Genomic DNA, 26,105 nt, shown 5'->3' on the forward strand with positions numbered 1-26,105 from the left:
GCAGAAATTGTCTTTTGCATGTTGCACCAAAAAACCACTCACCTGAATAAAATGTGTTGATTTTGGCAAGTTCCTTTTCACAGGTTTGGAAAAATTTTTCTTCAAACTTGGCAAAATACCTCTTTACTGTGTCTTCATCTGTAACTGAAAGTAAGAAAAACATTATTTGAATTTAATGTCTGAAGGCCAATTTGAAAACTAGGGAAACAAAATTTAAAGTTACTTTTCATAGTCTTCAAGATGACAATAATATTCGATTTGAAAAAAAAGTGTGAACCATATTAAGACAAATCAAAAACCACTTAACAGAAACACAATTATTTATTTTATAATTGAATAAAACTCTCTAAACCTCTCCCATGATAAATTTATAGTGGTGGAGAAAATAAGTGTTCTAAGACTTTAGAAGAGGAACACAATACTGTAGACAAGGCTGTTAAGGAAGATTCAAGGTGTTGGCAATTGAAATGAGTAGGATTCTGCAAAAAAGTGGATAAAATATTTCAGGGGGGAAATTCGAGAAAATGAAGATATGAATATGTCATATGTTTCTGGGGGGGGGGGGGGAGTTGACTGTTCTAACAATATTAAATTGCTATTTACTCATTGTCATTTTAGCTGCCCAGACACAGAAAAAGAGATGAAGACTGATAGTTATAAATTAGATCTTCCAAACCTCAGATGCTGTGTAGGAACATAAATGAAAGGAGCAAAGTGTGATAGTGCAAGTGTGGTGATAAATGGCAACTGCCACGTTTAGGATAAGGAGTGGTACAGACACTGGCAAATTGGAGAGCACATGCCCATCCAGTTATTTGCTGCCATGTGGTGATATGGAGCTCAGGTTGTGAGACCTTCAAATTTTTCAGGAGAATCCATAAATCTAGATATTTAAAAAATACTGTGTGCACCAATCCATGTAAGTCTCTGTAGGCTGAATCCATTGTGTGAGTTCTGACATGTTGATTTACTAAACCCCATAAGAACAAATATATGAAGATTCAGGAAATCCCAAGTCTATAAGGGTATGTTTCTTACCCAAGTAAGGTCTGACTAGACTCCAGATACTAATCACAATATAGAACCCATCCTATTTCTGGATCTCTGGGCACTCTAAGCCTGAAATGTTTAGACAAAGTATAGATGCTTTTATGTCCCAAAGATGCCCCAAATCTTAGTGCAATCCTGGAAACCCTTAAATAATTCACCTGTGCAGGAATAAGAGACATAGTATTCCCTTGTGTAATACTCAGCACACACATATATATCGATACATACAAATTCACAGTATCAGAGATATTTTAAAAAATAAATAAATGCTTAAAATGAAGTTCTAAAAAACAAGTAGATTCCATCCACTTAATTTAGAATTTTAAAAATGTAAAAAAAATTAATACTACACAAAATGTTAACTTTTATTGATATACATCTATTTCTCTATTTCTTCTGCTTTAGAATGAAGAGATAATACAGGATTCCATTGACTTTGCACTAAAAAAGGGATGTCACTTTAAGTTCTTCATGTAAGCTCAACAATTAGGTACAATAAAGGCTACAAACAACCCAAATCTACTGAGAATTATTTTTTCAAAGTATAAAGCTAACCTTAAGTTAAAGATGCTCCATGGTAACAGATGCTTTTATAATAGCATCTGGCCACAGCTGATTTAAAATAAGAGTAATATTTTATTCTACTTAATTATCTACTTTTTTTCTTTTTTCTTTTATTCTCTATTGTATTCCTAGGAAAGAAAACCCTGAAGCAAAAAATGGACTAGGTCACTTACTTGTTTCCCAATTAACAGACAACTTTCATTAACCTAACATGACAGAAATAAACAAAACATAGCTTGTTTTAAAAATAACTTTAACTCTATATATTAATGTTTATATAGAGATTGCATATTCAGCAACTTCCAACTATTTAAAATATTACTAAGAACCTAGAAATGAAAAAAATCTAAGCCTCTGAAAACTAAAACATATTTAATAAATTTCTTTTTACAAAGGAAGAACATTCTACCCATTAATCAATCTCATGTGATTTCTCCATTTCCTCAATTTAGAGAGTATTTTATCTAAAGTACTAGCAGTCTGTTATTTACTTTCATAGTTAACATATAACTTAATAGCCACAAGTCAGAAGAGGGATGAGTAAGATTACAATACTAAGAAGTAACAGAAAAGAGAAAGTAAAACTATGGATAAAAATAGCAAGAATAGCTATGCAAAATAAATTAAATGAAGAAAAATGTTTCAGTCCTTTCAGATTTCAAAAGACATAGTAACTAAGCACAATCAGAAGTTCACTACTGGTAAAGGAATGAGAAAAGCACAATGAAAAGAACAGAAAAAGTGTCCAGAAATAAATCTGTATATACATAGAGATTTAGATTAAGCTAAAGGTGTCTTCAAATCATCGAGAAAATAATGTACTATATAACAAATAGGGTTGGATAAACTGGGACCATCCATTTAAATAAACTCCAAATGTAGTTAAAAACAACAACAACACAATATTATAAAATACTAGAAAAAAATTAAATAACTCTGCATGGGAAAAGTCTTCCTAAACACTATACAAAAAGGAGGCCATCCTTTCAGCCCCACCAGGAGTATGGGCAGGTGCACAGTGAGACCGAACCCGCACTCAGCCTCCCCCCCACCCCCACCCCCAGATGCCCAGGGCTGGCCCGAGGCACGGACAAGTCTTGGAAGGCAGCTGTCCACCACCCAGGGCCACCCAAGGCTCAGGTAACAGGGTGAGCCAAGGTTTGCGCTGCCGGCAGTGGCAGCAGCAGGTGTGATGTAGCATTGCCTTCCCCTGATTGCCAGGTCGCCTTCCACCCTTGAGGGCTCCCAGACTGTGAGAGGGGGCAGGCCAGACTGAGGGACCCCCATCCAGTGCATGACTTTTCATACACCAGACCTCTAGTATAAAATAAATAATATCAAAATGACTATTATGTGTTACATGAGTGTATGGGCTGAATTGTGCACTACCAACCCCAATTTATATGTTGAATCCCTAATCCACAGTGTGACTTTATTTGGAGACAGGTCAGTTGAGAGATAATTAAGATTGAATGAAGTCATAATGATAGGGCCTGATTCCAATAGGAAAAGACACACCTCTCCCTCCCTATCTCCTTCTCTAGATGTGCACATTGACAATAGGCCATGTGAGAAATAGCAAGAAAGCCCTCGGCAAGCCAGGAAGAGGGGCCTTATCAGAAAAGCCAGCATCTTAATCTTGCACTTCAAGTCTCTAGAACTGTGAAAACATAAATTTCGGTTGTTTAAGATAACCAGCCTGTGGTATTCTGGTATGGCAGCCCTAGCTGACTATGAAAATGAACTTCACATGAATTCAATAGCCACAAAAGAGTAAGCCTAGTTACTAAAAGAATCCCAGCATAAATAAGTGCAAATTTCAGCAAGAATGTATTATCAACAATTATAAGATTAGCATCAACAGGAAAAAAAGGAAGACAAAGGGGTGGAAAAAAATAGAATTTGTTAAGTATGACTCACAGAACACTTTGCTCTAAGTAAAATATTAATTGAGTCAGTCATACTAAGGAGAAAGAGAAAATGAGGCAAAGATTTTTATCATTTCTATTATGATATTATCTTTACTTCGCATTTGTGGATGACAGGCAATTTCTTTCTCATCCTCCCCCAAAATGACTAACTTAGCAGCAAATAACCCTGAGAGTACTAATCAAGGTAAAAATAGTCCTACTGCATAGCAGCCATTATCAAGCGGTTTTTACAGCAATTTTCAGGAATTCTTTTATCTTTATCAGTGTAATCTTCCACATATAATCTCTCAAAAAATAATTCTTTAAAATCATTATTAGCTTCTTTAAATACTTTACATGTCAGAATCTCATCTCTGAAGAAGTGATGAAATCTGAAGGATAAGTAGGCATTGGCTAGAGCAGTAGAAGCGCTCCAAGCAACAAAACAATATATAACAAGATGCTGTGGAACAGCAGTCCCGGACCTTTCAGACCTCATGGCCACCAATGGTCCAAGGACCACAGTTAGCGACTGCTGCTCCAAAGCTTTCCTTATAGTGTAGAAGATACAGGCAACAAATTGATGGTTGCCAGAGGAGAGGAAGGCTGAAAAAGGGAAAAGAGAGGGTTAAGAAATCCAAACTTTCAGTTATAAGCCATGGTAATGTAATGTACAGCAGAGGGATTAGAGTTTATAACATCGTAATAACTATGTATGGTGAGAGGTGATTAATAGACTTACTTTGGTAATCATTTTGTAAGGTATATAAATATTGAATCACTATGCTGTATACCTGAAATTAATATAATACTGTATGTCAATTTAATGAAAAATAAATAAGTACCAAAGGCATGGAAACATGGAACAGACTGATGAATCTCAAGAGGGATGCACCGTCCATGGACACAGACAATTAGGGCGGTGAAGGCCTGGGAAAGGGCAGGAACTGGATGGAGAGGAAAAATAGAGGGGGGGAAAGAGAGGGACATATGTAGCATTCTTAACAATAAAGATAGGGGAGGAAGGGAAGGTATGAAAAAGAGGGGAAGGAAGGAGGGAGGAAACGAGGGAGGGAGGGAGAGAATGAAGGAAGGAAGGAAAGAGCATGGTACATGTGAGAAACTGAAGAGACCAATGTGACTGGAATCCAGGGGTAAGGGGGACAATGGTGTCAACATAGACAGGTAGCAGGGTCTGATCATTTAAGGTCTTCCAGAACAAAGACTAACCTATTTTTTTATGACCAAGGAGACATTTTTGAAGGATTTTTAAGTAGAGGAATAATTATGATCAAATATACTTTGTAAATGAGGAGCTATGGGGAGACCAATCATATGTAGTATAGATATCATGAGAGATCATGATAGCCTTAACTAGGGTGAGGGAGATAAAGAAGCAGAGAAAGTCAAGAGATATTCTGATGGTAAAAAATGAATAGGTTTTAGCGACAGATTGGATATGGTTGTATTGCCAACCACCTGTATTAACTTGAGTAAATGACTGTCTCTGTGCTTTTCTCTTTGACAAACAAGGGCATTTGAATGGGCAATCTCTATGTGCTCACCTAACTCCAAATTTTATATTCCATAATTAAAGCTGCTAATTTCTGCAAAATATGCTGAATCCAACTAGACTGAAGTGGCCTTAAAAAGATTTTCTAATCTATCTTGAGATTTCATCATATGAGTGAAATTAAATGTGCTTTTAAAATAGTTCTGGTAGAACAATTAATTCACATTAGTAATATATAATTGAGATAAAATTATTCTCACTGGCACTAGCTGATATAATTGAAACTATTTATCACCCCATTGAAAATTTACCGATGTCTGCTAGGCAAAAAACCACCAATAAACGAAATAATAAAATAATTCCAACAAGGGCATAATTCAACAGTAAAACAAGTGTCATAATGCCAATGTTTTCAATTGTGCTTTGCTTTTGTAATCTCTAAAAAAAATTTTAAAAAGCCATCCTACATATTTTTAAATTATAACAAAAGATTTCAACATTTTAAACAGTTATAAATAATGTAATTTCTGATGCATTGTAATTATTTGCATTTATTAAAGTGACTTTTAATTTTAGCTAGAATTTAAACGTCATAGTAATATGATAACCACCATCATTCATTATCAAATACATAAAAATAAGTTAACAGTTGGAAATTGTATATTATTTTGTTTTCTTCTTGAACTTGTATTTCCATTATATTAACCTTACAGAATTTATTTTAACGTGTTTTTAGGTTTGAAAGTTATTTATTGATGATACTATCATACTTCCTAGCCATTAAATATAAATTAAAATTTACATACAAAAACTTTCCTAGTTATAAAGCCCTAAATACTAAATTTTCTTTTACACTGAGCTATCATTATAATTATTAGAACACACTACATCAGAACAACATAAATATATAATAAACTTTGATAAATATTAAATATAATAAGTAAAAAATTTTATTGGACATTTAAAAATAAACCTTATATTTAAATGGATAGTTTTCTCTCCCAATTAGTTCATATACCCAGTGATAAATATTAATTACTGCTAGAATAATAAATATTACATTATTTGCTCAAATGATAAATATTACATTATTTGCTAGAATATTATGAATACTGTAGAATGAGACCATTAGCAAGCACTGCTATTCTTATTTTTCATCCTGGAGATGTAAGTGCTGAGAAAACTTGTTCACATAAATGAGTAGATAAGAATGAGCATTTGTTGTAGCAATGTCAATTCTCCAAGTGTTTTGCAAAAATTACATGGGGATATATTGTTAAAACTTAGTTTTAATAATATATAAACTTCATTAAAAACAAACAACTGACAATAATTTGACTGCAAAAGGATGTTATCCTGTTCATCACTTACTTTCTCAACACCTATACTAAGTATTGAGTATTTCATAAAATTTAGACTTAGTAAGAAACAAGGTTTTACTTTATAAAATCAGGGAAAGGCATTTGAAAGGGGACTCCTTAACTGCTGGCAATTACTCAGGCAAAACAATTTCAAGATTTAGTATATATGAAAGATCTGGAAATTAATTCCTCTCAAAGACAGTAAAAAAGAACTTTTTTTCAGCACTGTTCTTTATTTAACTAACATGACAAAATACTAATCTGTATACAAGACAACTATATTTTCAAGAGAATTACCTATTCTTCAAACAAGGTCTTCCATTTGCTAATTCTGTTAGCCTAATTATTTCATATAACTGGAAAGTATATGTCATTATTTAAAGCTACTTTGTTAATCAATCTATCTAGTTAAATCAACCATTAGCTAAATTATTATTAATCTTAATCATAGTTCTTTCTTCACTTCTGCAAAACAACAGGTTATACATATTATCAAGACTGGAGTTACTATCAACCAAATACAAATACAAAATATTTGATGATTACTCCAAAATGAGTAATATTGGTTTAAAAGAATGCTCAGTCCTTTTTTTTTTTTTTTATGAGTACAAAAATGAACTATATGAATTAGAAGGATTCTGGTTACTTACTCAGGAATAAAGCTTTCAGGTAACTATGGCTATGTAACTATTTCATTTCTCTCTAAAGTAACAAGTATGTAACTAAGGACAGAAAGCATTTATAATAAACATAACATCAATAGTCCAGTCAGATATAAACTAAGGTATGTTTTGCTTTTTGTTAATTCTTAAGATCCAGAAAGTACATCTTGGTTGAGAATTTTCCCCAATATTTCCAAATTTCATTCTAATTTCATAGCAACATACCAACTAAAAAAAAGTTCTTAGCTTAAATTCTCTCTAAACCAGGCTTTTATATGCATTCCCCCTCCTTTATATTCTGGACCATTCAGTATCTTCAAATTAGAAAAGAAAAGCAGCTACTAAAAAGAGACTCTTCCAATGATTGACTAAAAATTAAAATCATGCAGTTCCACATCTTCCCATGTTTAACTCTGAACATGTTTTAGTACCTCAATGACTCATAAGAAAATGAGATCTTTTGATTTAACATGAAAAAAAACATCAAATTAAGAAAAAAAGCCATTAAAATATAAATTCATATAATATTTCTAGGAAGCAACAGGGTAGGAATTCTGTAGAAAAGGACAAATACTATTCAAAATGAGTTCCCAAGACAAAAAATAAAGACACGAAGGAAATCAAATTCCCCTAATAGTGGCCTTCTTAACTAAAAGTTTACAAATTATAAGAAATTCCTTCTGAAACAAAATGTAAAATGTTATAGATCCCAGGAGACATCTCTATTTTTCTTAAAATACTTCATGACTTTTTAAAAATATATATGTTTTATTGATTTTTTTTTTTCAGAGAGGGAGAGGGATAGAGAGTTAGAAACATTGATGAGAGAGAAACATCGATCAGCTGCCCCCAGCACACTCCCCACTGGGTATTACCTGCAACCAAGGTACAAACCTGGGACCCTGAGTCCGCAGGATGACATTCTATCCACTGAGCCAAACAGGTTAGGGCCTTCATGACTTATTTGCCTTAAAGAAAGTTTAAGACATATTGCTTCCGAATGCTAAAGTCTCTGAAGTAAAGAAAAAAGATACAACAGCAATTCTGCCCTGTTTTTGAATGCCTGGAACAAATTAGCCCAAGAAGGCTGCAGCTGACTGAATTTACTGAATGTTAGCCAGAGAAAAGCATTATGGGGGTTTTTTCTGAACTTATTGAAATATTTACTCATAGAATTTTTTTTTTCACGTAAGGGGGAGTAATTTTATTTGGACAGGATTCTGAGAATCATTATAAGCAACTGTAGCTTACAGTCTTAAGGACATTCAGAAATGGTTCCAGTTACTAAAGAAAGGGATCTGAAATGGGTAAGAAGCTAAAATATATTCAGTGGAATTGCCGAGACCAGGTTGGCTCAATGGATAGAGCGTCGGCTTGGGGACTGAAGGGACCCGGGTTCGATTCCGGTCAAGGGCATGTACCTTGGTTGCGGGCATATCCCCGGTAGGGGGTGTGCAAGAGGCAGCTGATCGATGATGACTCTCTCTCATCGATGTTTCTAACTTTCTATCTCTCTCCCTTCCTCTCTGTACAAAATCAATAAAAAATATATTTAAAAAAAAAAAAATATATATTCAGTGGAATAAGGAGCCTTTGATTATTATAGCAAGTTTATGTGCTCCTCAGACTCACATTTAATATTTTTTAGTTAAGTTGTTTAACCACGGTGCACAGTTGAGCAATGGGGAAATTCCTTTAAAAATCTCCAAATAAAGTGATGAAAATCAGACAAGTTTCTCATGCGAAAACACAAGCATATAAGACTTTTGGTAAGAAGTTGCTATCGTTAAAACTCTCAAAAAAGATATAGATAAGAACAGGGAGATACCAATATTGTTTAATGTTATGGTAAACTGTCATATCCAAATAATTTTAAAGAGAACAACAAATAAATCTAACCATATAATTCCAAAAAAAAGAAGAGAATATTCCTTTTTAAAATTTAGATATCTATGCTAACTACTATGCTTTATTTTGCCACATTTCTTGTTTTGTTTTGTTTTTATAACCAAAGATCCTTTTCCATCCCATTGCACCTTCTGCCAGCCAAGGTTAGCATTCAAGTCTGAAAGTAAATGTTAATTAGCTTCAATCTTATTTTCCTCATACTCATACTATCTCCTTTCTCTTTTTCCATTACTAAGTGTCATAGATGATGCTATCATTACATTGCTTTCTGTATTTATAAGGGTCCAAGCTCATATCACCAGACTTATGGACGACATATTTATTCCCCCTAGACATTAACTCTTCCGTTCTTCTTCCTTCTTGATGAAAACAATTTTCAATAGTCTATATGAAAGATGACTATGTGACATTCTTTACACATGTAAAATATCAGACATGCTGGTGAGGTTTATTTTAATGATTACTGCCATTTGCTCTTACTATTTATAGGATAGAGGGTCTGCTACTGCAAACTGGTTCATTGAAATTATTCTACCACTGAAAGTGACCTATATTACAATTTCCCAGAAATGTATAAAATAGTAATTCATGTGACAACAATAATATTCTGAAAGAACACAAAGAAAATTTTAAAATGCTATCAGCAAATTTAACTTCCCTTTTATTGCTATTTAATTTATAAAGCTAATGTTAATGCTCACAAAATAAACCTACTAATATAAAATAACTGTCCTAAATTTTTAAACAGTAGCCGGTAAAAGATACAGTTTAAAAGAAGCTTAAAAGAGATAGCTTCAGTTTTCTGTAAAAATTGGAAACTTCCATTTTCTAATAAATTCATTCCAAGTATTATTTATTAGGTACTGATGTGAAACTCAAGCTCTGATGATTGGCCTTCTTAGAAAAGCTATATTAAAGTAGTCCTCTATTTACTAATAGCAAGAAAATTGATCATTATGATATCAAATTAAGGAAGATACTAATAATTAAAACAAAAGATACATAAATAAGAAATGCCTCATAGCTTGTGGATTAACAATTATAAAAATTTTAGAGGTCTGATGCATGAAATTCATGCACAGGTATGGTCCCTAGGCCTGGCCTGTGGTCAGGACCACCTTCCCCAGCTGCCTGTACTGGCCCCGCCCACCACTGCCACTGGGTGATCAGTGCCTGACGTCCAGGGGAAGGGACAAGAGGTTTGCTGTTCCTGCCCACTCACCAGCCCTGCCCCCACAGCGGGTGGCCATCAGGCAATCAGAGCCTGCTGGTCAGGGAAAGGGACCAAGAGGTGGTCAGTGCACCTTATAGTGACTGGTCCAATGGTTGTTCTGCTGTTAGGGTCAATTTGCATAAAAATATGAAAAATCAAAATTACATGGAAAATTAAAAATGTTGCAAAGACAAAGTAAATAATACCTAAATAGAGATATATAACATGTTCATGGATTACAATATTTAATATTGTTAATATGTCTATACTTACCAAAACAAGCTATGGATTCAATGTAACCCCAATAAAAATTTCAGCAGACTTCTTTTTGCAAAACTTGAGAAGCAGATTTCAAAGTTTACTTGGAAATGCAAAAACTCTAGAATAGCTAAGTAATTTTGAAAATGAATATTTATTATTGTCCAATTTTAAAAATTACTATGAAGCTATAAGCAGAGTTTTTCAATCTTTTTCATCTCATGACAAACACACTCATTACTAAAATATATATATTTTTTTGCCTATCTTCCAAAAAAAAAAAAAAGGTTTGATTTTGATTCATTCATACCAGACGGGTATTGTTGTGTTGGCTGTTATTATTTTTTATTTGACAATCCAAGGGAAAAGAAGTCAGTGTCCATAAGTCAGGTAATGCTTTTAAAAATTCTTGTAGCACACATGTTAGAAATGAAGACAAGTGTTACAATGTACAATAGAGAACCCAGAAACAGACCGCATATGTTTGGCAATTGGTTTCCTACAAAAATGCTAATATAATTCAATTATTCCTTTATATATTTTCAAACATTCATGAGGAGGAAACACTACTAGCCCATATTATTCTTTTGGAAATAACAGGATTAAAACGTGTAAAGGCTTACTTTTCCCTGATTAGTAACATTAAATCCACACAAAAAGGTCTCTCAATGTTTCATCTTTTTTCTATGTTCAGCAATTGATTCCTCTCCTAGGGGAGTTAGAAAGCAATCAACTATGCACTACAGAAATACAGCTGCTTTTATTTAAACTAGACAAAGGTAAACTAGAAGTGAGAAGAGTGACTATATATGACCCCCTAATATATATCCTGAATGTGTAAGAAAAAAACAACCACCATCAAACAGAAGCTCTAGAAAATGTTTTATTTCAGATTAAAAGTGGAAAGAAAAACCATCACAATAATGGAAAATCTAATGTTGTCAAAGAATCTATAATATATCTTTGTAGTAACTGAAAAAGAAAATCAGCCCATTGTTGAAATGCTTTTTATAAAATCAATTTCCTTATTCACATAGGAAGGTAGATAAGGACGAAAAAGATTGACAATTAAAAACAAAATTTAAATTACTCCCATTTATCAGAAAAATATTTTCAAGAAATGTTGATAATTGCTATGATTCATAGCTGTTTTTCAAATTCAATAAATATTATATTCTTTAAGCTTCTAATGTCCCTTTTTCAAATATAATAAAGTATTGGTATTTTTAGACCTGAAAGTTCCCAGAATTTCAAAAGAAAACCAACTCCCTCACCCCTTCATTTGTCCTTTTTAACTAAAGTAGTTTTTAATATTGGTAAAGTGGTAATACTAGAGGATATAATAGCCTTGAAGTTAAAATCAGTGTTAAGATTTTCTTTCAGCAACTCTGATTATATTACATATAACAGATATTTTGATTCTATTTGAAAAGGCCAAAGGTGAGAAAAGGATAGAAAAAGCAGTACTTAATGAATGCCTGCTCTGTGCTAGACACAGTGGTGTGCTGATAAATGAACAATCAGCTTTTGGTATGTAGAGTGTACGTGCGTGTGTGTGTGTGTGTGTGTGTGTGTGTGCGCGCGCGCGCGCGCGTGCAGGGGGAAAAGTATATATGTTTATCATGTATTTTTCTGACATAAAAAGTATATGTGTTTATTATGTATAGGACAAATTTTTTGAAGTATAATAAAATAGACAATATTCTTTATTGTAAATTTCATAGACCCAATTGTTTCTTACAGAATGCTCTTGATTTTGCCAATTGATAGACGAGTATAGTTACAACTTGTATGTTATTTGATACTTTCATTTACATTAAAAAATGAGAAAAAAATGAAACAACAAAGGTGTATGTCATAACCTCACCTGTTCATCAATGACATGAGCAACTTTTTGCTGAACTAGTTAATAGTTTAGAATATTTCCTCAATTTCTTGTGCTACTCACAGTAACAGGCAAGAGACTCAATAAACTTTTAAGTTTAAACCACCTTACTGGGACTTTCTTAAATAGACAATCAACAAAACAATAAATCAAGTTACGGTTTATATTTATTAATTTCCTGGCATAACAGCTTTCAAACTACCAATGAATGAGATAGCATTGAACACAGAGTTGGGAAGAGATGTTCAAAAGCACATCATTATATAGTAATTTCACCATAGATATAATAAACATAAATACTAATACAATGTAGTAAAATAATTAGGAAGTGATGAGTTTTGGGCATTTATTGGCTTTGCTTTTAATGTAAGTTAATTACAAATTTATGTAATTTAATTTTTAATAATGGCTGTCTAACATAACAGTCAGCTCATAAGATTTCTAAAAATGTAACTATCAGCTCCAGTACACTACTGGCTGGATAGCATATAAATGTTTCACAAACATGGGAACTAAAACTCAGCCATGATTTGTTCAAGATCACATAGTTGAGCCCTAGCCAGTTTGGCTCAGTGAATAGAGTCGGACCACAGACTGATGGGTCTCAGGTTCAATTCTGGTCAAAGGTATGTACCTCAGTTTCAGGCTTGATCCCCGGCTGTCAGGGGCGTGTTGGAGGCAACCAATTAATGTGTCTCTCTCACAGTGATATTTCTTTCTCTCAGTCTCTCCCCTTCCCACTCTGTTCCCCAAAAGTCAATGGAAAAAATAACCTTGGGTAAAGATTAACAACAATAAAAAAAAGTTAACATAGTTGATAATGGTAACACAATGATTCAAGCCGGGTTATGACTGCCTTATTTGTTTTCTATTATAGTTATAGCAGGTTATCAATGATATAATTTACATAAACTTTAATATGAAAATTTATATAAATTTTTTCTTTGCAAATATTTAAGTGGAAATCTATTTTCATTATATTCCTTTAAATTCAAAGAGCAGATAATCTAATAACTTTAAATAAGAGAAGGTTTGCTACACTGACATAAGTTTGGTTGGAAAGCTAGGCACCCACCCACATAAATCATGATGGAGGTATATCTCATGGGAATTGGAAAGCCATGGCAACTAAGAGACCTTATTGTTCTGTGTACACGTACACTGTTTATTCTCTATAGATATCTGCATTATCTTACTTTTTTCTGCCTTAAGAGTTCAATTACAAATAAAAATATTTCTGTATCATCCCACATTTAATTAGTAATAAAGTCTTCCCTGTTAACTTATTAAAAATTTTTTCACTGATCTGAATTCCAGATAACTTACTCAATAACTATCTATTGAGTGGGAAATGATAATTACTAAATAAACAATAATGCCTGAATTTAGGAACCTTAAAAGCTAACAACAAGGCAAATTACAAACAAAATAATGTATTCACCTATGAACTTTTATGGGCTAAAGTACAAATAAACAGTTCACTACCAAATGAATGGATAAAGCTTTGAACATAAGTGTCTTAAAGTTTCTATTCCGGCCCCCTCATACTCTTAACATCTTCTAAAAGCCAGTGTATATCCTGATAGCCCATAAAGATAAAAACTGTTTTTAGGAAACTACAATAACACCATGAGGCTAAATTGCTAACAGTACATGCATTTTTTTTTTTTTTTTTTTTTAGTATACCAATTTCTAAGTTTTTGATTCAGGCAGTGAAATTATATAATACATGCATGCATATAAGCATAACCAATGGACACAGACACTAGGGGGTTGAGGGCATGTGCTGGGGGATGGGGGAGGTTAATGGGAGGAAAAGGAGACATATGTACTACTATGTGTAATACTTTAAACAATTAAAAAAAAAAAACTATGTTGAAGGCCCAAAAACAATTATATAACACTTAGGATCAAAAATACTAAATAGGTTGTGAGTGAAGTAGTTGTTGCAAACATTAAATAAACATGTATTAATTACTAATGATTAGAATAAAAGACCATTTGTCATAAAAACAATACGGCTTTAATTTGAAATATGAATTATAAGCTATGATGCATAAAATAAATATATTTTAGAGCTAGTTAGATGGGTATTTTATATATAGATCAACAAACTAACCAGCTCTCACCATTTGACCAATCAATAAAATACTTAATGACCATATACAAATCAAATATTTCAAGTTCTGATGTGACAGAGTATTAGTCACTAAATGTACTTAAAATGTGCTTCAACTAAAAATTCTGAACAATACCTAATTTAAAAATAAAAGGATCAAGCTCAATCTTGTCTTCCCAATTGAATTAACAGATGTTGCCTGTTTCTGTTTGGAATACATGTCATTTCATGGAATTAATTATTTAGCTAATATTTTCTTCCTTATGAAATCTGGTGTTAATTGGAAATCAACTTTTCTTAAGTCTAACTAAGTTAAATGTCTAGAGAGCCATAATGTAATACACAAATCTGTTTAAAAACATTTAAAAAGATATTACTTGATTAGTTTTCAAATAGACTTGGATTATTAAATACTGAACAGAAACACTCTGTTTGAAAATATGTACTTTGGAATTTAAGTGTGTTTCTGCTTTTCAATAGGCATTACTCAATGAAGCACAATAAAACTTCATTGAAGATCAGTTTTCCCTCTAAATTGTATCTCTGTTATTCCTCACTCGCTCATTATAGACAAGGATCTCAGATCTTTAACTACTAGTAATTACATCTGCAAAGACCCTATTTCCAAATGAGGTCACATTCTGAGTTAATCTTTTTCTTCTCCAACATCCCCTTTAATACAGAGAAGCAATGCTGATTAAATAAAACCTTAATTTTTGCCTTAGACACCAATGATATCCTTGTTGCTACTAAGGCAATGAAGGAAAAATATAGGTTATATATTACCTACCTAGTATAGAATTTTCTTTAAAAAATATTTGACTTAAACTTATTTTTAGTTCTTATTTTTTGAGACTCCCTCTTCCAATATTGACTTATAGTTCATGAGGTGAACTAGTAGTTCCTACCCCTCCATCTTGGTTTCCAAGATAATAATCTTCAATGGTAGGTTCTTCCTACTAAAAATCTACCTCTATATGAGAAGGACACCAAAATCTTTTACTCTGGCCCATATCACTACTTACTGAGCTCACAATCCACTCTTCACCCCATCTTTGTTTATAGAAGGATAGGTAAAATAGGAACTGGAAGAACAGAAAAGACTGAGAACTAATAGTCACACAATATCCAGAAAGAAAGAGGTTTCTAACTATGTGATACAGATCATTAACTAGCCAAATGTCTCAAGAGGCAAGCTAACTACTTCTAGTAGATGAAGTATCTGGATGATCCTACAAATAGTTGTCAATTCAGTATAATAAAGTATAGAGAAACCTTAAGATGGCTTTGGATGACCAGGGCTTAATGGATATAGAACAAGGAGGTTCCAGAAGGAGATGAAGAGAGATAAGGGAAAGAAAAAAAGGAGACTATTTTATTCTATTTCACTAGAGAAGACAGTGGCAAAATGGTCCTGTTACAATAAAGAGCTACTTACATAATTAACTTAACAATGATTTCTGACCTGAAACATATGTGCATATGCTAACTTCAGAAGTTCATATTGTAGTATTGCCAGTAATTACTTCCTGACTTTATTATAAATTTGGAATTATAGTTTATGTAAAGCTTCAATAATTTATGAATACTTCAGAGTTATACAAAACTCCCTTAAAAAAAAAACACTGTCAAATAAAAAGCAGAAAATGGGAATGGAAGAATATGCTTATAATTTCTATACTATTTACATACACACACACACACACACACACACACACACACACACACACACTAAAGGCCTGGTGCATGAAATTCTGCACCCTCTCCAATCTGGGACCCCCCTTGGGATGTCCGATTGCCAGTTTAGGCCTGATCCCGCAGGGCACCCTTCTCGCAATCTGGGACCACTGGCTCCCAACTGCTCACCTGCCTGCTTGCCTGATTGCCCCTAACCACTCTGCCTGCCTGCCTGATCACCCCTAACTGTTCTCCCCGGCTGATCTGACGGCCCCTGACCACCTCTGCCTTGGTGCCCGCCACGGTAGGTTTGTCTGGAAAGACATCTGGAAAACATTCGGTCTAGTTAGCATATTACCCTTTTATTGGTATAGATATTTTTATGAATTTCAGAGGGAAAGGAAGAGGGAGAAGGAGATAGAAACTTCAGTGACAAGAGAGAATCAGTTGCCTCCTGCATGCCCCCTATTAGGGATGGAGCCTGCAACCCAGGCATGTGCCCCTGACTGGAATCGAACCCAGGGCCCTTTCAGTCCATAGGCTAACGCTCTATTCACTGAGCTAAACCAGCCAGGCTCTACACTCTTTAAGAAGACACAAACACATTCTTTAAATTTTTTTCAAATTTCAAAGCTACATGGCTTACATATAGCATTATTCCAAAACTCTGGAAAATTCCTATAAAGAACACATTCTGTGTTAAAGTATAAAATTAAAGAAAGTGTTCTCTATTCACCCAATGTAATTACTTCATTCTTTTTAAATACAAAAAGTGATGATAAAACAAAACGTATTCATATAAAGGTCTTGTGAAACACTGATAATTCCACTGATCTGTGTAAACACACCACCTGTCCAAAACACACTAGCCTATAAATAATCATAGCTCTTCCCATCCCCAAAATGGAAACATATCAGGAGGAAAGCAAAGCAAGAGAGACAACTGTGTCAAGTAGAAAAACAGTCTGAACTCTATTTTGGGACCAGTGTTCTGATGGAATAGCATTTAGCTGTCTTAGGTAGGATTTTTCAAAAGACCATTCAAACTCCAGGTTAATAATTATAAATTAACTTATCACTTAAAAACAAAATAAAATTACATTTTTGTTCAACTAAGTAACATTATACATCAGATCATTTCACACCATAGGCTAATTTCTCAACTAATTTCTAGTTTCATTTAGTCTTTTCTTAAAATGAGAATTCTAAATAAAATGAAACTATGTAATTGAATGTATAAATTAAAGTAACACTGTAAATGCTTCTAGTTTAAGGTTTAACTCTCTCCTTTAAACACAATTTTAAAAGCTCATTGTGTATAACAAAAACCTAAACCCTAATACTGTGTCTGAGAAAGACATATTTTACCTATACTTGAACAATGACTTTCAAACTGAGACCCACAAAAACAATGGAAAGATGGTTTCAATTCCTGCTCAAATCTAAGATAGGCACAAAATCTTTCCTCACCTCTATCAGAGACCTATTTTGATACTATTCTAAGTGACATTCCAAACCAATTACTAACAACTACCTAAGTTTATCTTTAGCCGGTCAATCTCAACATTCTCAGACTTGTTGACTAAATGTTAAAGATAAATTTATCTTTCCTTTTCCAAAAAAGGAAAGATAAATTTATCTAGAACACTGAAATCTTACAAACTGAATTTCTCCAGTGTCAACACAGAATGGAGAACTACCCTTTTAAATTTTAATGACATCTAACCACCATATACTCTGATTTTACTTTTATCAATTCTACCTTTTAAAAATTATGTATGGATAGTTTAACTGATGAAGGCACTCTATAAGGGCACAATTCTTGAACAGAATAACACAGATAGAATTTTATTTACTGGCTGGTACAAAGAAAGGACAATAACATTCTAAGTTTGTTTTTAAACTTTAGTATGGATCAGAAGCCAATGAAGAGCTTGTTAAAACACAAATGGCCCAGGCCTATTCTCTGATTCAGTATGTCTGAACTGAGTTCAAAATTTTACATTTCCTAGGTCAGTGGTCGGCAAACTGTGGCTCACGAGCCACATGCAGCTCTTTGGCCCCTTGAGTGTGGCTCTTCCACAAAATACCATGTGCGGGCCCGCACGTACAGTGTGATTGAAACTTTGTGGTCCATGAGCAGAAGTCAGTTTTTGGCTCTCAAAAGAAATTTCAATCATTGTACTGTTGATATTTGGCTCTATTGACTAATGAGTTTGTCGACCACTGTCCTAGGTGATACTGATGTCACCTAGGACAGTGGTCGGCATTTATTGATACTGAGGTCAAAAAATCACACTTTGAAAATAACTGATCTAATAACGTTAAATTATAATATGCAATTTCATGTCCTATACATGAAATCATACCTCAGATTGCTTTAACTCATCCTATATAATAAAGAGGTAATATGCAAATTGACCATCAAGCCCTCACAAGATGGCTGCCTACAACAAGACCAGCAGGGGGTTAGTGAGAGACGACCAAATGACTGAACAAGCAGGCTGCATGGGGCGATCAGGTCAGCTGGGGGGCTATGAGGTGAGAGGGCAGTTGGGGATGACCAGGAAGCAGTGGGGACAGTTAGGAGTGACTAGGCTGACAGGGGGGGGGCAGTTAGGGGTGACCAGGTTGGCAATTGTGGATGACTAGACTGGCAGGGGGGCCAGTGAGGGATGACTAGGCCTGTCGGGGGGTGGGGAGAGTAGCTGGGGGCATCCATGCTGGCAGAGGGGATAGTTAGGGGCAACCACAACAGCAGAGGGGGGCAATGGGGGTGATCAGGCTAGCAGGGGGGCAGTAAGGAGTGATCAGGCCGGCAGGGGTTACAATTAGGGGCAAGCAGGCAGGCAGGCAGGTAAGCAATGAGTCAGTGGTCGAGGATTGTGAGAGGGATGTCCCAAATTGGAGAGGATGCAGGCTGGGCTGAGGGAACCCCCCACTCGTGCACAAATTATGTTACTTTTTATTAGCAGTTTCTAATTATCTTTTATTGTACGGTAGATAATCAATGTGGCCTATATCTTCAAGTCTTTTATCCTATATAATAAAAGCCTAATATGCTAAGTAGTCATTCAACCAATCAAAGGGTAATATGCTAATGATATGCTAAGGCCCCTCAATTGTTCACTATGTCATACACTGACCACCAGGGACAGACATTCTGACTGACAGGTTAGCTTCCTACCAGGGTCCAGTTGATTGGCACTGAGTGGGGTCCCTTGGCCTGGCCTGAGCCCTCTTACAATCTGGGACCCCTCAGGGGATGTCGGAGAGCTGGTTTCGACCCCATCCTGCAGGACTGGCTGAGGGACCCCACTGGTGCATGAATTCATGCACTGGGCCTCTAGTACTTCTAGGAAACAAGAAAAGCTTCCAAAAAGCTTTAAAACAATGGAAACTGCAAGTCTTCAGAAATTCTACTCTATGTCCCTATCCTATATAATAAAGAGGTAATATGCAAACTGACCATCACTCCAACATACAAGCTATCCACCCCCATATTGTCAAAGATGGCTTCCCCCATGTGAACACAAGATGGCCACCACAAGTTGTGTGTGATCAGGCCAGCAGGGGAGAGCAGTTGTGGAAGATCAGGCCTGTAGGGGAGGGCTGTTGGGAGGGACCAGGCCTGCAAGGGAGGGCAGTTGAAGGCAATCAGGTTGGCAGGGGAAGGCAGTTAGGGGTGATCTGGCCAGCAGAGGAGGCAGTTGGGGTGACATTGGTTATCTACCTAGTATACTGTGTTCTTCTTGCATTGTTAAAAATTCTTCTCTCCTGTAAATACCCTAAATTTATTTATCATGTCATGAGTGAACAGACTAGAAAGACTGGTTGTAGACTTTAAAAGAGATAACAAACCATTGTTCTATTAAGAAGATAGAGATCCCAAACAGAAAAAAATAACAGTATAAAAATAATAAATCTTACCATATAAATTTACCTTATTTTCTTCCACCGTTTGTAAAAGAAATATACAAATTTAGCTATTTCATTTTCTCACTGTACAACCAAAAGATTCCTTTGTGAATAGCCTAATAACATATTGTTTGGACTTACACTGCAATTGTAGAACAACAGAAACTCTTAAATATATTTAATTACACTAGACTTACAATGTCCTGTTCCAATCACAACTATTTCAACTTCAAATAAGATGTGTTTTGGTGTGTATGCAAAATTAATTGCATGTGATAACAAACTGAAGTAAATTCAATTTCCTTTTCCAAGCTCACTGATTATATCTCTTGTAACAAAAAGATAGCTGATCAATTTCTCATCAGGAGCCATAAATTGGCAGTCTAGTAGGTAATAAACTATGTTTCAACTCTCAACCTTCAAAGAAGAAAAAGAAATTTTAATCAGTATTGGTATTCACTACCCCTCAACACTTTAATCCTAAAGAGATCAACCTGTGGTTACCAGGCCTAAAAGTATTATTCAATCCTAAAAATCATCACAGTTAATCTTTTCAAATAGAACATACGGTAACTTTTAAATTCAAATATATTAACAATCTATCCTTTAAAGAACGAGATTTTATCTTTTAAAAATATACAAATATATATTTACAGATGTGTGCATGTGCATGCATGTGCAGATACACATGTATGTACTTCTTGCTGCTGAAAAATAAAGTCTACAACAATGAATAACTCAGTAGCAATGACTAACAGTTCCAGTTGCCAGTATGTAGCTTTTAAAGAATTAACACTCCCTGGTTATCACTAAAAGAACCATGACTCCTTGGCAGAATGCCTGATCCCAGGTCCTAGGCTGGAATTATGTGAGTCTGAAAAATTCTGCCATATCAGGTAAAAGAAGGAGCTTTCAAAGACTATGAGGGTCATATCAAAAGCAATAAGAAAATTAACTGAAGAAGTTCCCACTGGGCCAAAATTGAAAACCCGATCGTTAATAAGGATAAAAACTACACTGTACCAAAACATACCAAATATATTTAAATATATTAATTCATTAAGACATTTTTAAAAAGTTTCATTGGTCAACATTGGAAAATGTCAGAGAACCAATATTATTTTGAAAGCTAGCAACAAAGGGAAAGAATTAGGCAATTATCCTATCTTTCCTATACAGTTTATATAGCTAAGGGTAACTAAAGGGAAGAGAAGTTTTTCTTTACAGAATTCTGATGATAAACACAGGAGAATGAGAATATCACTATTTTGTAAACCTTACTGAATTCATGAATCTAGGGGAGGCAATAATTGTCAATAGCTAGTAACATTACAAAGAGAAACAATCTGCTAATATACATTCCTCCTAATAGAAGTACACATCAGCACTTATAAAGTGTTGTGAGAGGGGAAAAATATGTGTGCTCTGTATTTAATCGGAATTATAAGTCCCTAGATTTAACTAAAATTTCACAGGAACTACAGAAAACAGAAACCATGTTAAGATACAATATACCACAGAAGTACAATCAGTAAAATCCAGAATCTGAAAGACCAAAAGAAGCAAACAAACCTCTTTGTTCTACCAGATAATAATAAAAATTTTTAAAGGAAAATAGAAGAAAAACAAAGAAAGTTAGAGGGGAAATCTATAGATGAGCTCTGACCAATAGAACTGTCTTCAATGAGAGAAATATTCTATGCTGTTCAATACAGTAATTCCTAACGCCATGTGGCTATATAGTTAGTATGATTGAGGATCAGAATATTTCATTTCAATTAATTTAAATAGCTACATCTGACTACTGGGTACCATAATGAATGGTGCCACTATAGATCACAGAAGAACTAAGAGATTTTTAATCAATCACAGTATATCAAAAAATGAATGTTATTTGGGTTCTATTCAAACTAATAAATCTTTTTTAAAGTATAAAATAATTAGGAAAATGTGAATCCTGTCAGATATTTAATAATATTAAGAAATCACTATTAATATTTTTATGTGTGATGGGGCAGACTATTCTTTAGAAATATTTACAGATAAAAATGATACAATTTCTGAAATTTGCTTCAAAACAATGGTGGGATTAAACAAGATTAGGCATTGTATTGATAATACACTTCATAGATTTTAGAAAGGTAATTCAGTCTCCCATCATCTAAAACTAAAAAGCAAGCTCATATCTGTTAAAACAACAAAGACCTGGGGACAGAGGTGAGGTGGAAGACGATGCCTAAAGTGAACTCAAGCATATAATCAGAATGAATAATTTAGAAGCATACTTTAATCTACTAAGAGCTGAATTCTAAGGAGCTTAGGGAGATTGTAACACATCTACTAACCAAGTTGAATAAGCAAAGAAAGCCTAAGCAAAAAAGAGCCAATAAAACATGTTCATAAGATTGGGGAATATGTGTGGAGACTAAAGAAGAAATGTTAGAAAATAGTAGTGGTCAGTGGCTTATGTCCTTAATTGTATGTATTTGTTCCATTTCAGAAAGTCAGAGAGCTGTATTAAGCTAACCAACACTAGCTATGTACACTCCCCATCAAAAGGAATACTTTAACATATGTAGTAGTCTCAACAATAAAGATTTAAAAATATAAAAAATAAAGGAATCCTATCTAATAAAGAGGGAATATGCTCATTGACCATCATCCCATCACAAAGATGGCTGTACCATCTTTGTGATGGGATGAGAAACAATCTGCTAATATACATTCCTCCTAATAGAAGTACACATCAGCACTTATAAAGTGTTGTGAGAGGGAAAAAATATGTGTGCTCTGTATTTAATCGGAATTATAAGTCCCTAGATTTAACTAAAGGGACTTATAATTCCGATTAAATACAGAGGCCAAGTTCCCATAAGGAGCCTTAATGAGCAATCAGCAGGGACCTGAGGCTATACCCTCCCCCACCCCCACAGGACTTGACAGGGGAACCTCACACTGCATCCCCCACCCAGCAAGGCTTGTCAGGGGACCTCAAGCCACACCGCACCCCCTGGCATCAGGCTGGGGGACCTCAGGCCACTCCTCCATGCCCCTGCGCCAGGCCAGGGGACCTGAGGAATTTGACAGGGGAACTTCAAGATGAGCTTCCTGCCGAAATCGGTTCGGCTCAGTGGATAGAGTAGTATTGGTCTGCGGACTGAAAGGTCCCAGGTTCGATTCCGGTCAAGGGCATATACATTGGTTGCAGGCACATCCCCAGTAGGGGGTGTGCATGAGGCAGCTGGTCGATTATTCCCTCTCATTGATGTTTTTAACTCTTTATCCCTCTCTCTTCCTCTCTGTAAAAAATCAATAAAATATATATTTTTAAAAATGTGCTTCCTGTCCTGGTGCTGGGCTAGAGGACTCCAGGCTGCTCCCCCACTCCAGCGCCAGGCTATGGAACCTCAGGATGCACCCCCCACCCCAGCACCAGGCCGGGGACCTCAGACCACACTCCCCACCCAGCAGAGCTTGACAGGAGACCTCAAGATGCACCCCTAGTGCTGAGTTGGGGGAACTCAGGCTGTGCCCCCTGCCCAGCAGGGCTTGACGGGGGACCTGAGGCTGTGCCCCTATCCCAGTGCTGGGCCACGGAACCTGATGGGGGACCTCAGGCCATGCCCCCAACCCAGCGGGGCTTGACAGGGGATCTCAGGCCATGACCCCCACTGGTGGGGCTTGACGGGGGACCCCAAGGCATGCCCCCCACCCTGGTCTGGGCTGGGGGATCTCAGGCCACACAGCCCGTCCTGGTGCCGGGCCAGGGGACCTGAGGCTACGTCCCCTGCCCAGTGGGGCTTGACAAGGGTGGGACTGGCCAGGTCTGGTTCTAGCCCAATGAGGGCAGGGGCTGGCTGGATCTGGGTCTCCTGTGATTTTGAGGCATATGTGGGTGGGCGGGGACTTGACTCTGGGTCCCGTGGTATGCCCCAGACTCTGACAGGAGGAAGGTTTTCATATACATTTTACTAATTTTCTTTCATCTCTGACACTTCTATTATAGAGAAAGGGCAAATAGCAATATTAAATTATTTCTTCTAATTAATCCCCTTTTAATGTGTAAGAATTTCGTGCACTGGCCCACTAGTACTTTATAACGAGAACTCAAATGTGAAAACAATCAAAGCATCTGGAAGTCTTTCCATTATAATTCAAATAATCTAAAAAATATATTCCACTGAGTAGACTTTTTTAAAAAATTCTCCAACAATTCATATATGATTTTTTAAATCTATGCCTATTACATGTAACTTTGAAAGGAGGCATATCCCATATGTAAAACACTAAGTGGTTTAGTATCTTACAAAAAATATACATTTAACCCAGTAGCTTATAAAATATGATTCTTCAGCAATCAAAGGGAATACTATGCTTGGCATCAAGACAACACAAATGCACAAAAACACAAAATCTTTAAAGTAGGACTTTATATCATCTGCTTCTCCACTGGCTTTAAAGAAATGCTAATGTGTTACTTCAGACTGTACCTTATAAAATTATAGTATCAACATTATAAAACAACAACAAAAAATACAATTAGCCATCTACCCAGCATGGAAAATTCTGCATTAAAGATTAAGAAAAGTTAAAAAAATTTTAAAAACGCAAGTTAGGTTAATTTACTCCCTTTTTTCATAAACAGTACTTCGATTTTAAGAAAGATTGAGGAAGCCAAGACCGGTTTGGCTTAATGGATAGAGCGTCGGCTTGGGGACTAAAGGGACCCGGGTTCGATTCCGGTCAAGGGCATGTACCTTGGTTGCGGGCATATCCCCGGTAGGGGGTGTGCAAGAGGCAGCTGATCGATGACTCTCTCTCATCGATGTTTCTAACTCTCTATCTCTCTCCCTTCCTCTCTGTACAAAATCAATAAAATATATTAAAAAAAAAAAAAAAGAAAGAAAGACTGAGGAAAATAATTATTTTTATTTTTTATTCTGACCTACTGATGCACTCTGTAAATATAAGCTAAGGTATGTAGCTATTTTAGATACTAGGACAAAATATATGGTCACAAGGGACTTACACTGGTCTCAAGAGAATAAGTCAATGAAAACACACAAGATATCAGAAAGTGACAAATGCTGTGTAAAGAAATAAATTAGACTGATGTAATATAAAGTGACTAAATAGCTATATATACGAATGGGCATTCAGAAGGTCTCTTGAGGGGCACAGCCATATGCCCTTCAAGAATTACCCAATGATTCTCAACGGAGGACAAAAGCTAAGGACCTATTATTATAAGAGCAAGCTTGGGCTGATTTAGAGACATAAAGAAAGGCAATGTATCTGGAGTCTAGTGAGCAAGAAAGAAAATGGCATAAGGTGAAGTCATGGACAAAGGACTAGATTATTTAGGGCCTTCCAGGTCAGAGTAATAAATTTTTATATTATGCCCTCGGACTGTAAAAGAAATAGCCTTATGAAACTCACTGTCTCTGGGCAGTGAGATAAAGAAAAAGTTCTTAACTCTAAATAATGTTCATTTTAGCAGTCTATGACAGAATTCCATTTTCCTATAAGAACTAGAAGTGTATGAAAATTACAGCATGATCCAGCATAAAAGGCTGAAGAAAGATCATCATAATTTCCAACACATCTGAGTATCTTTGTTATAAACCAGATGGTAAAACTTAAGAAAAAAATTAAAGATAAGTAGCACAACCTTGAAAATAAAATTGAAAGAATCACTATTTAAAGCAAGTTACACAGGGTGAGAAAATCAGTTTAACTTCCATGTAATTTCATTTTTCTTACATTCCTAAAATATTTTGAGAAGTTACTCTTTAGGACACATTAAATAAGAGATAATAACCCCAAAAAAGAACTCAACATTTTGATAAATCTTAAATGTCTTCAGTGAAATATTAAGAGAATTAAATATATTATAAACTAAAATTCAGTGACATAACACTAGTATCTAAGTGCCTAAATCCTGGTAAAGATTTTGAAGTATTAAAGGAAGCACATTTTCAATTCAAAATGACTAGAAATGAAAGATGTATACATCTATAGTTTTATTAAACAACTTCAGCATCTATGTCATAAAAATAAGCCTGAA

The 26,105-nt window shown here is 35.1% G+C and overlaps 1 protein-coding gene across 4 annotated transcripts in view; it reads right to left on the minus strand.

The window, feature by feature from the left end:
- XPR1 (xenotropic and polytropic retrovirus receptor 1) overlaps window positions 1–26,105 on the minus strand; it is a 91,504-nt gene that overhangs the window by 52,037 nt on the left and 13,362 nt on the right. For 3 of the 4 annotated variants that reach the window (XM_036442582.2, XM_036442581.2, XM_036442583.2), the window contains exon 3: window positions 43–144. The exons of the other annotated variant lie outside the window; for it this stretch is intronic. In XM_036442582.2, coding sequence (XP_036298475.1) covers window positions 43–144 — 102 coding nt within the window. The remainder of the gene's footprint in view (window positions 1–42; window positions 145–26,105) is intronic. 4 annotated transcript variants of the gene reach the window in all.

The sequence above is a fragment of the Pipistrellus kuhlii genome, unplaced genomic scaffold (assembly GCF_014108245.1).
Source record: "Pipistrellus kuhlii isolate mPipKuh1 unplaced genomic scaffold, mPipKuh1.p scaffold_m20_p_18, whole genome shotgun sequence".
Classification (NCBI taxonomy): Eukaryota; Metazoa; Chordata; class Mammalia; order Chiroptera; family Vespertilionidae; genus Pipistrellus; species Pipistrellus kuhlii.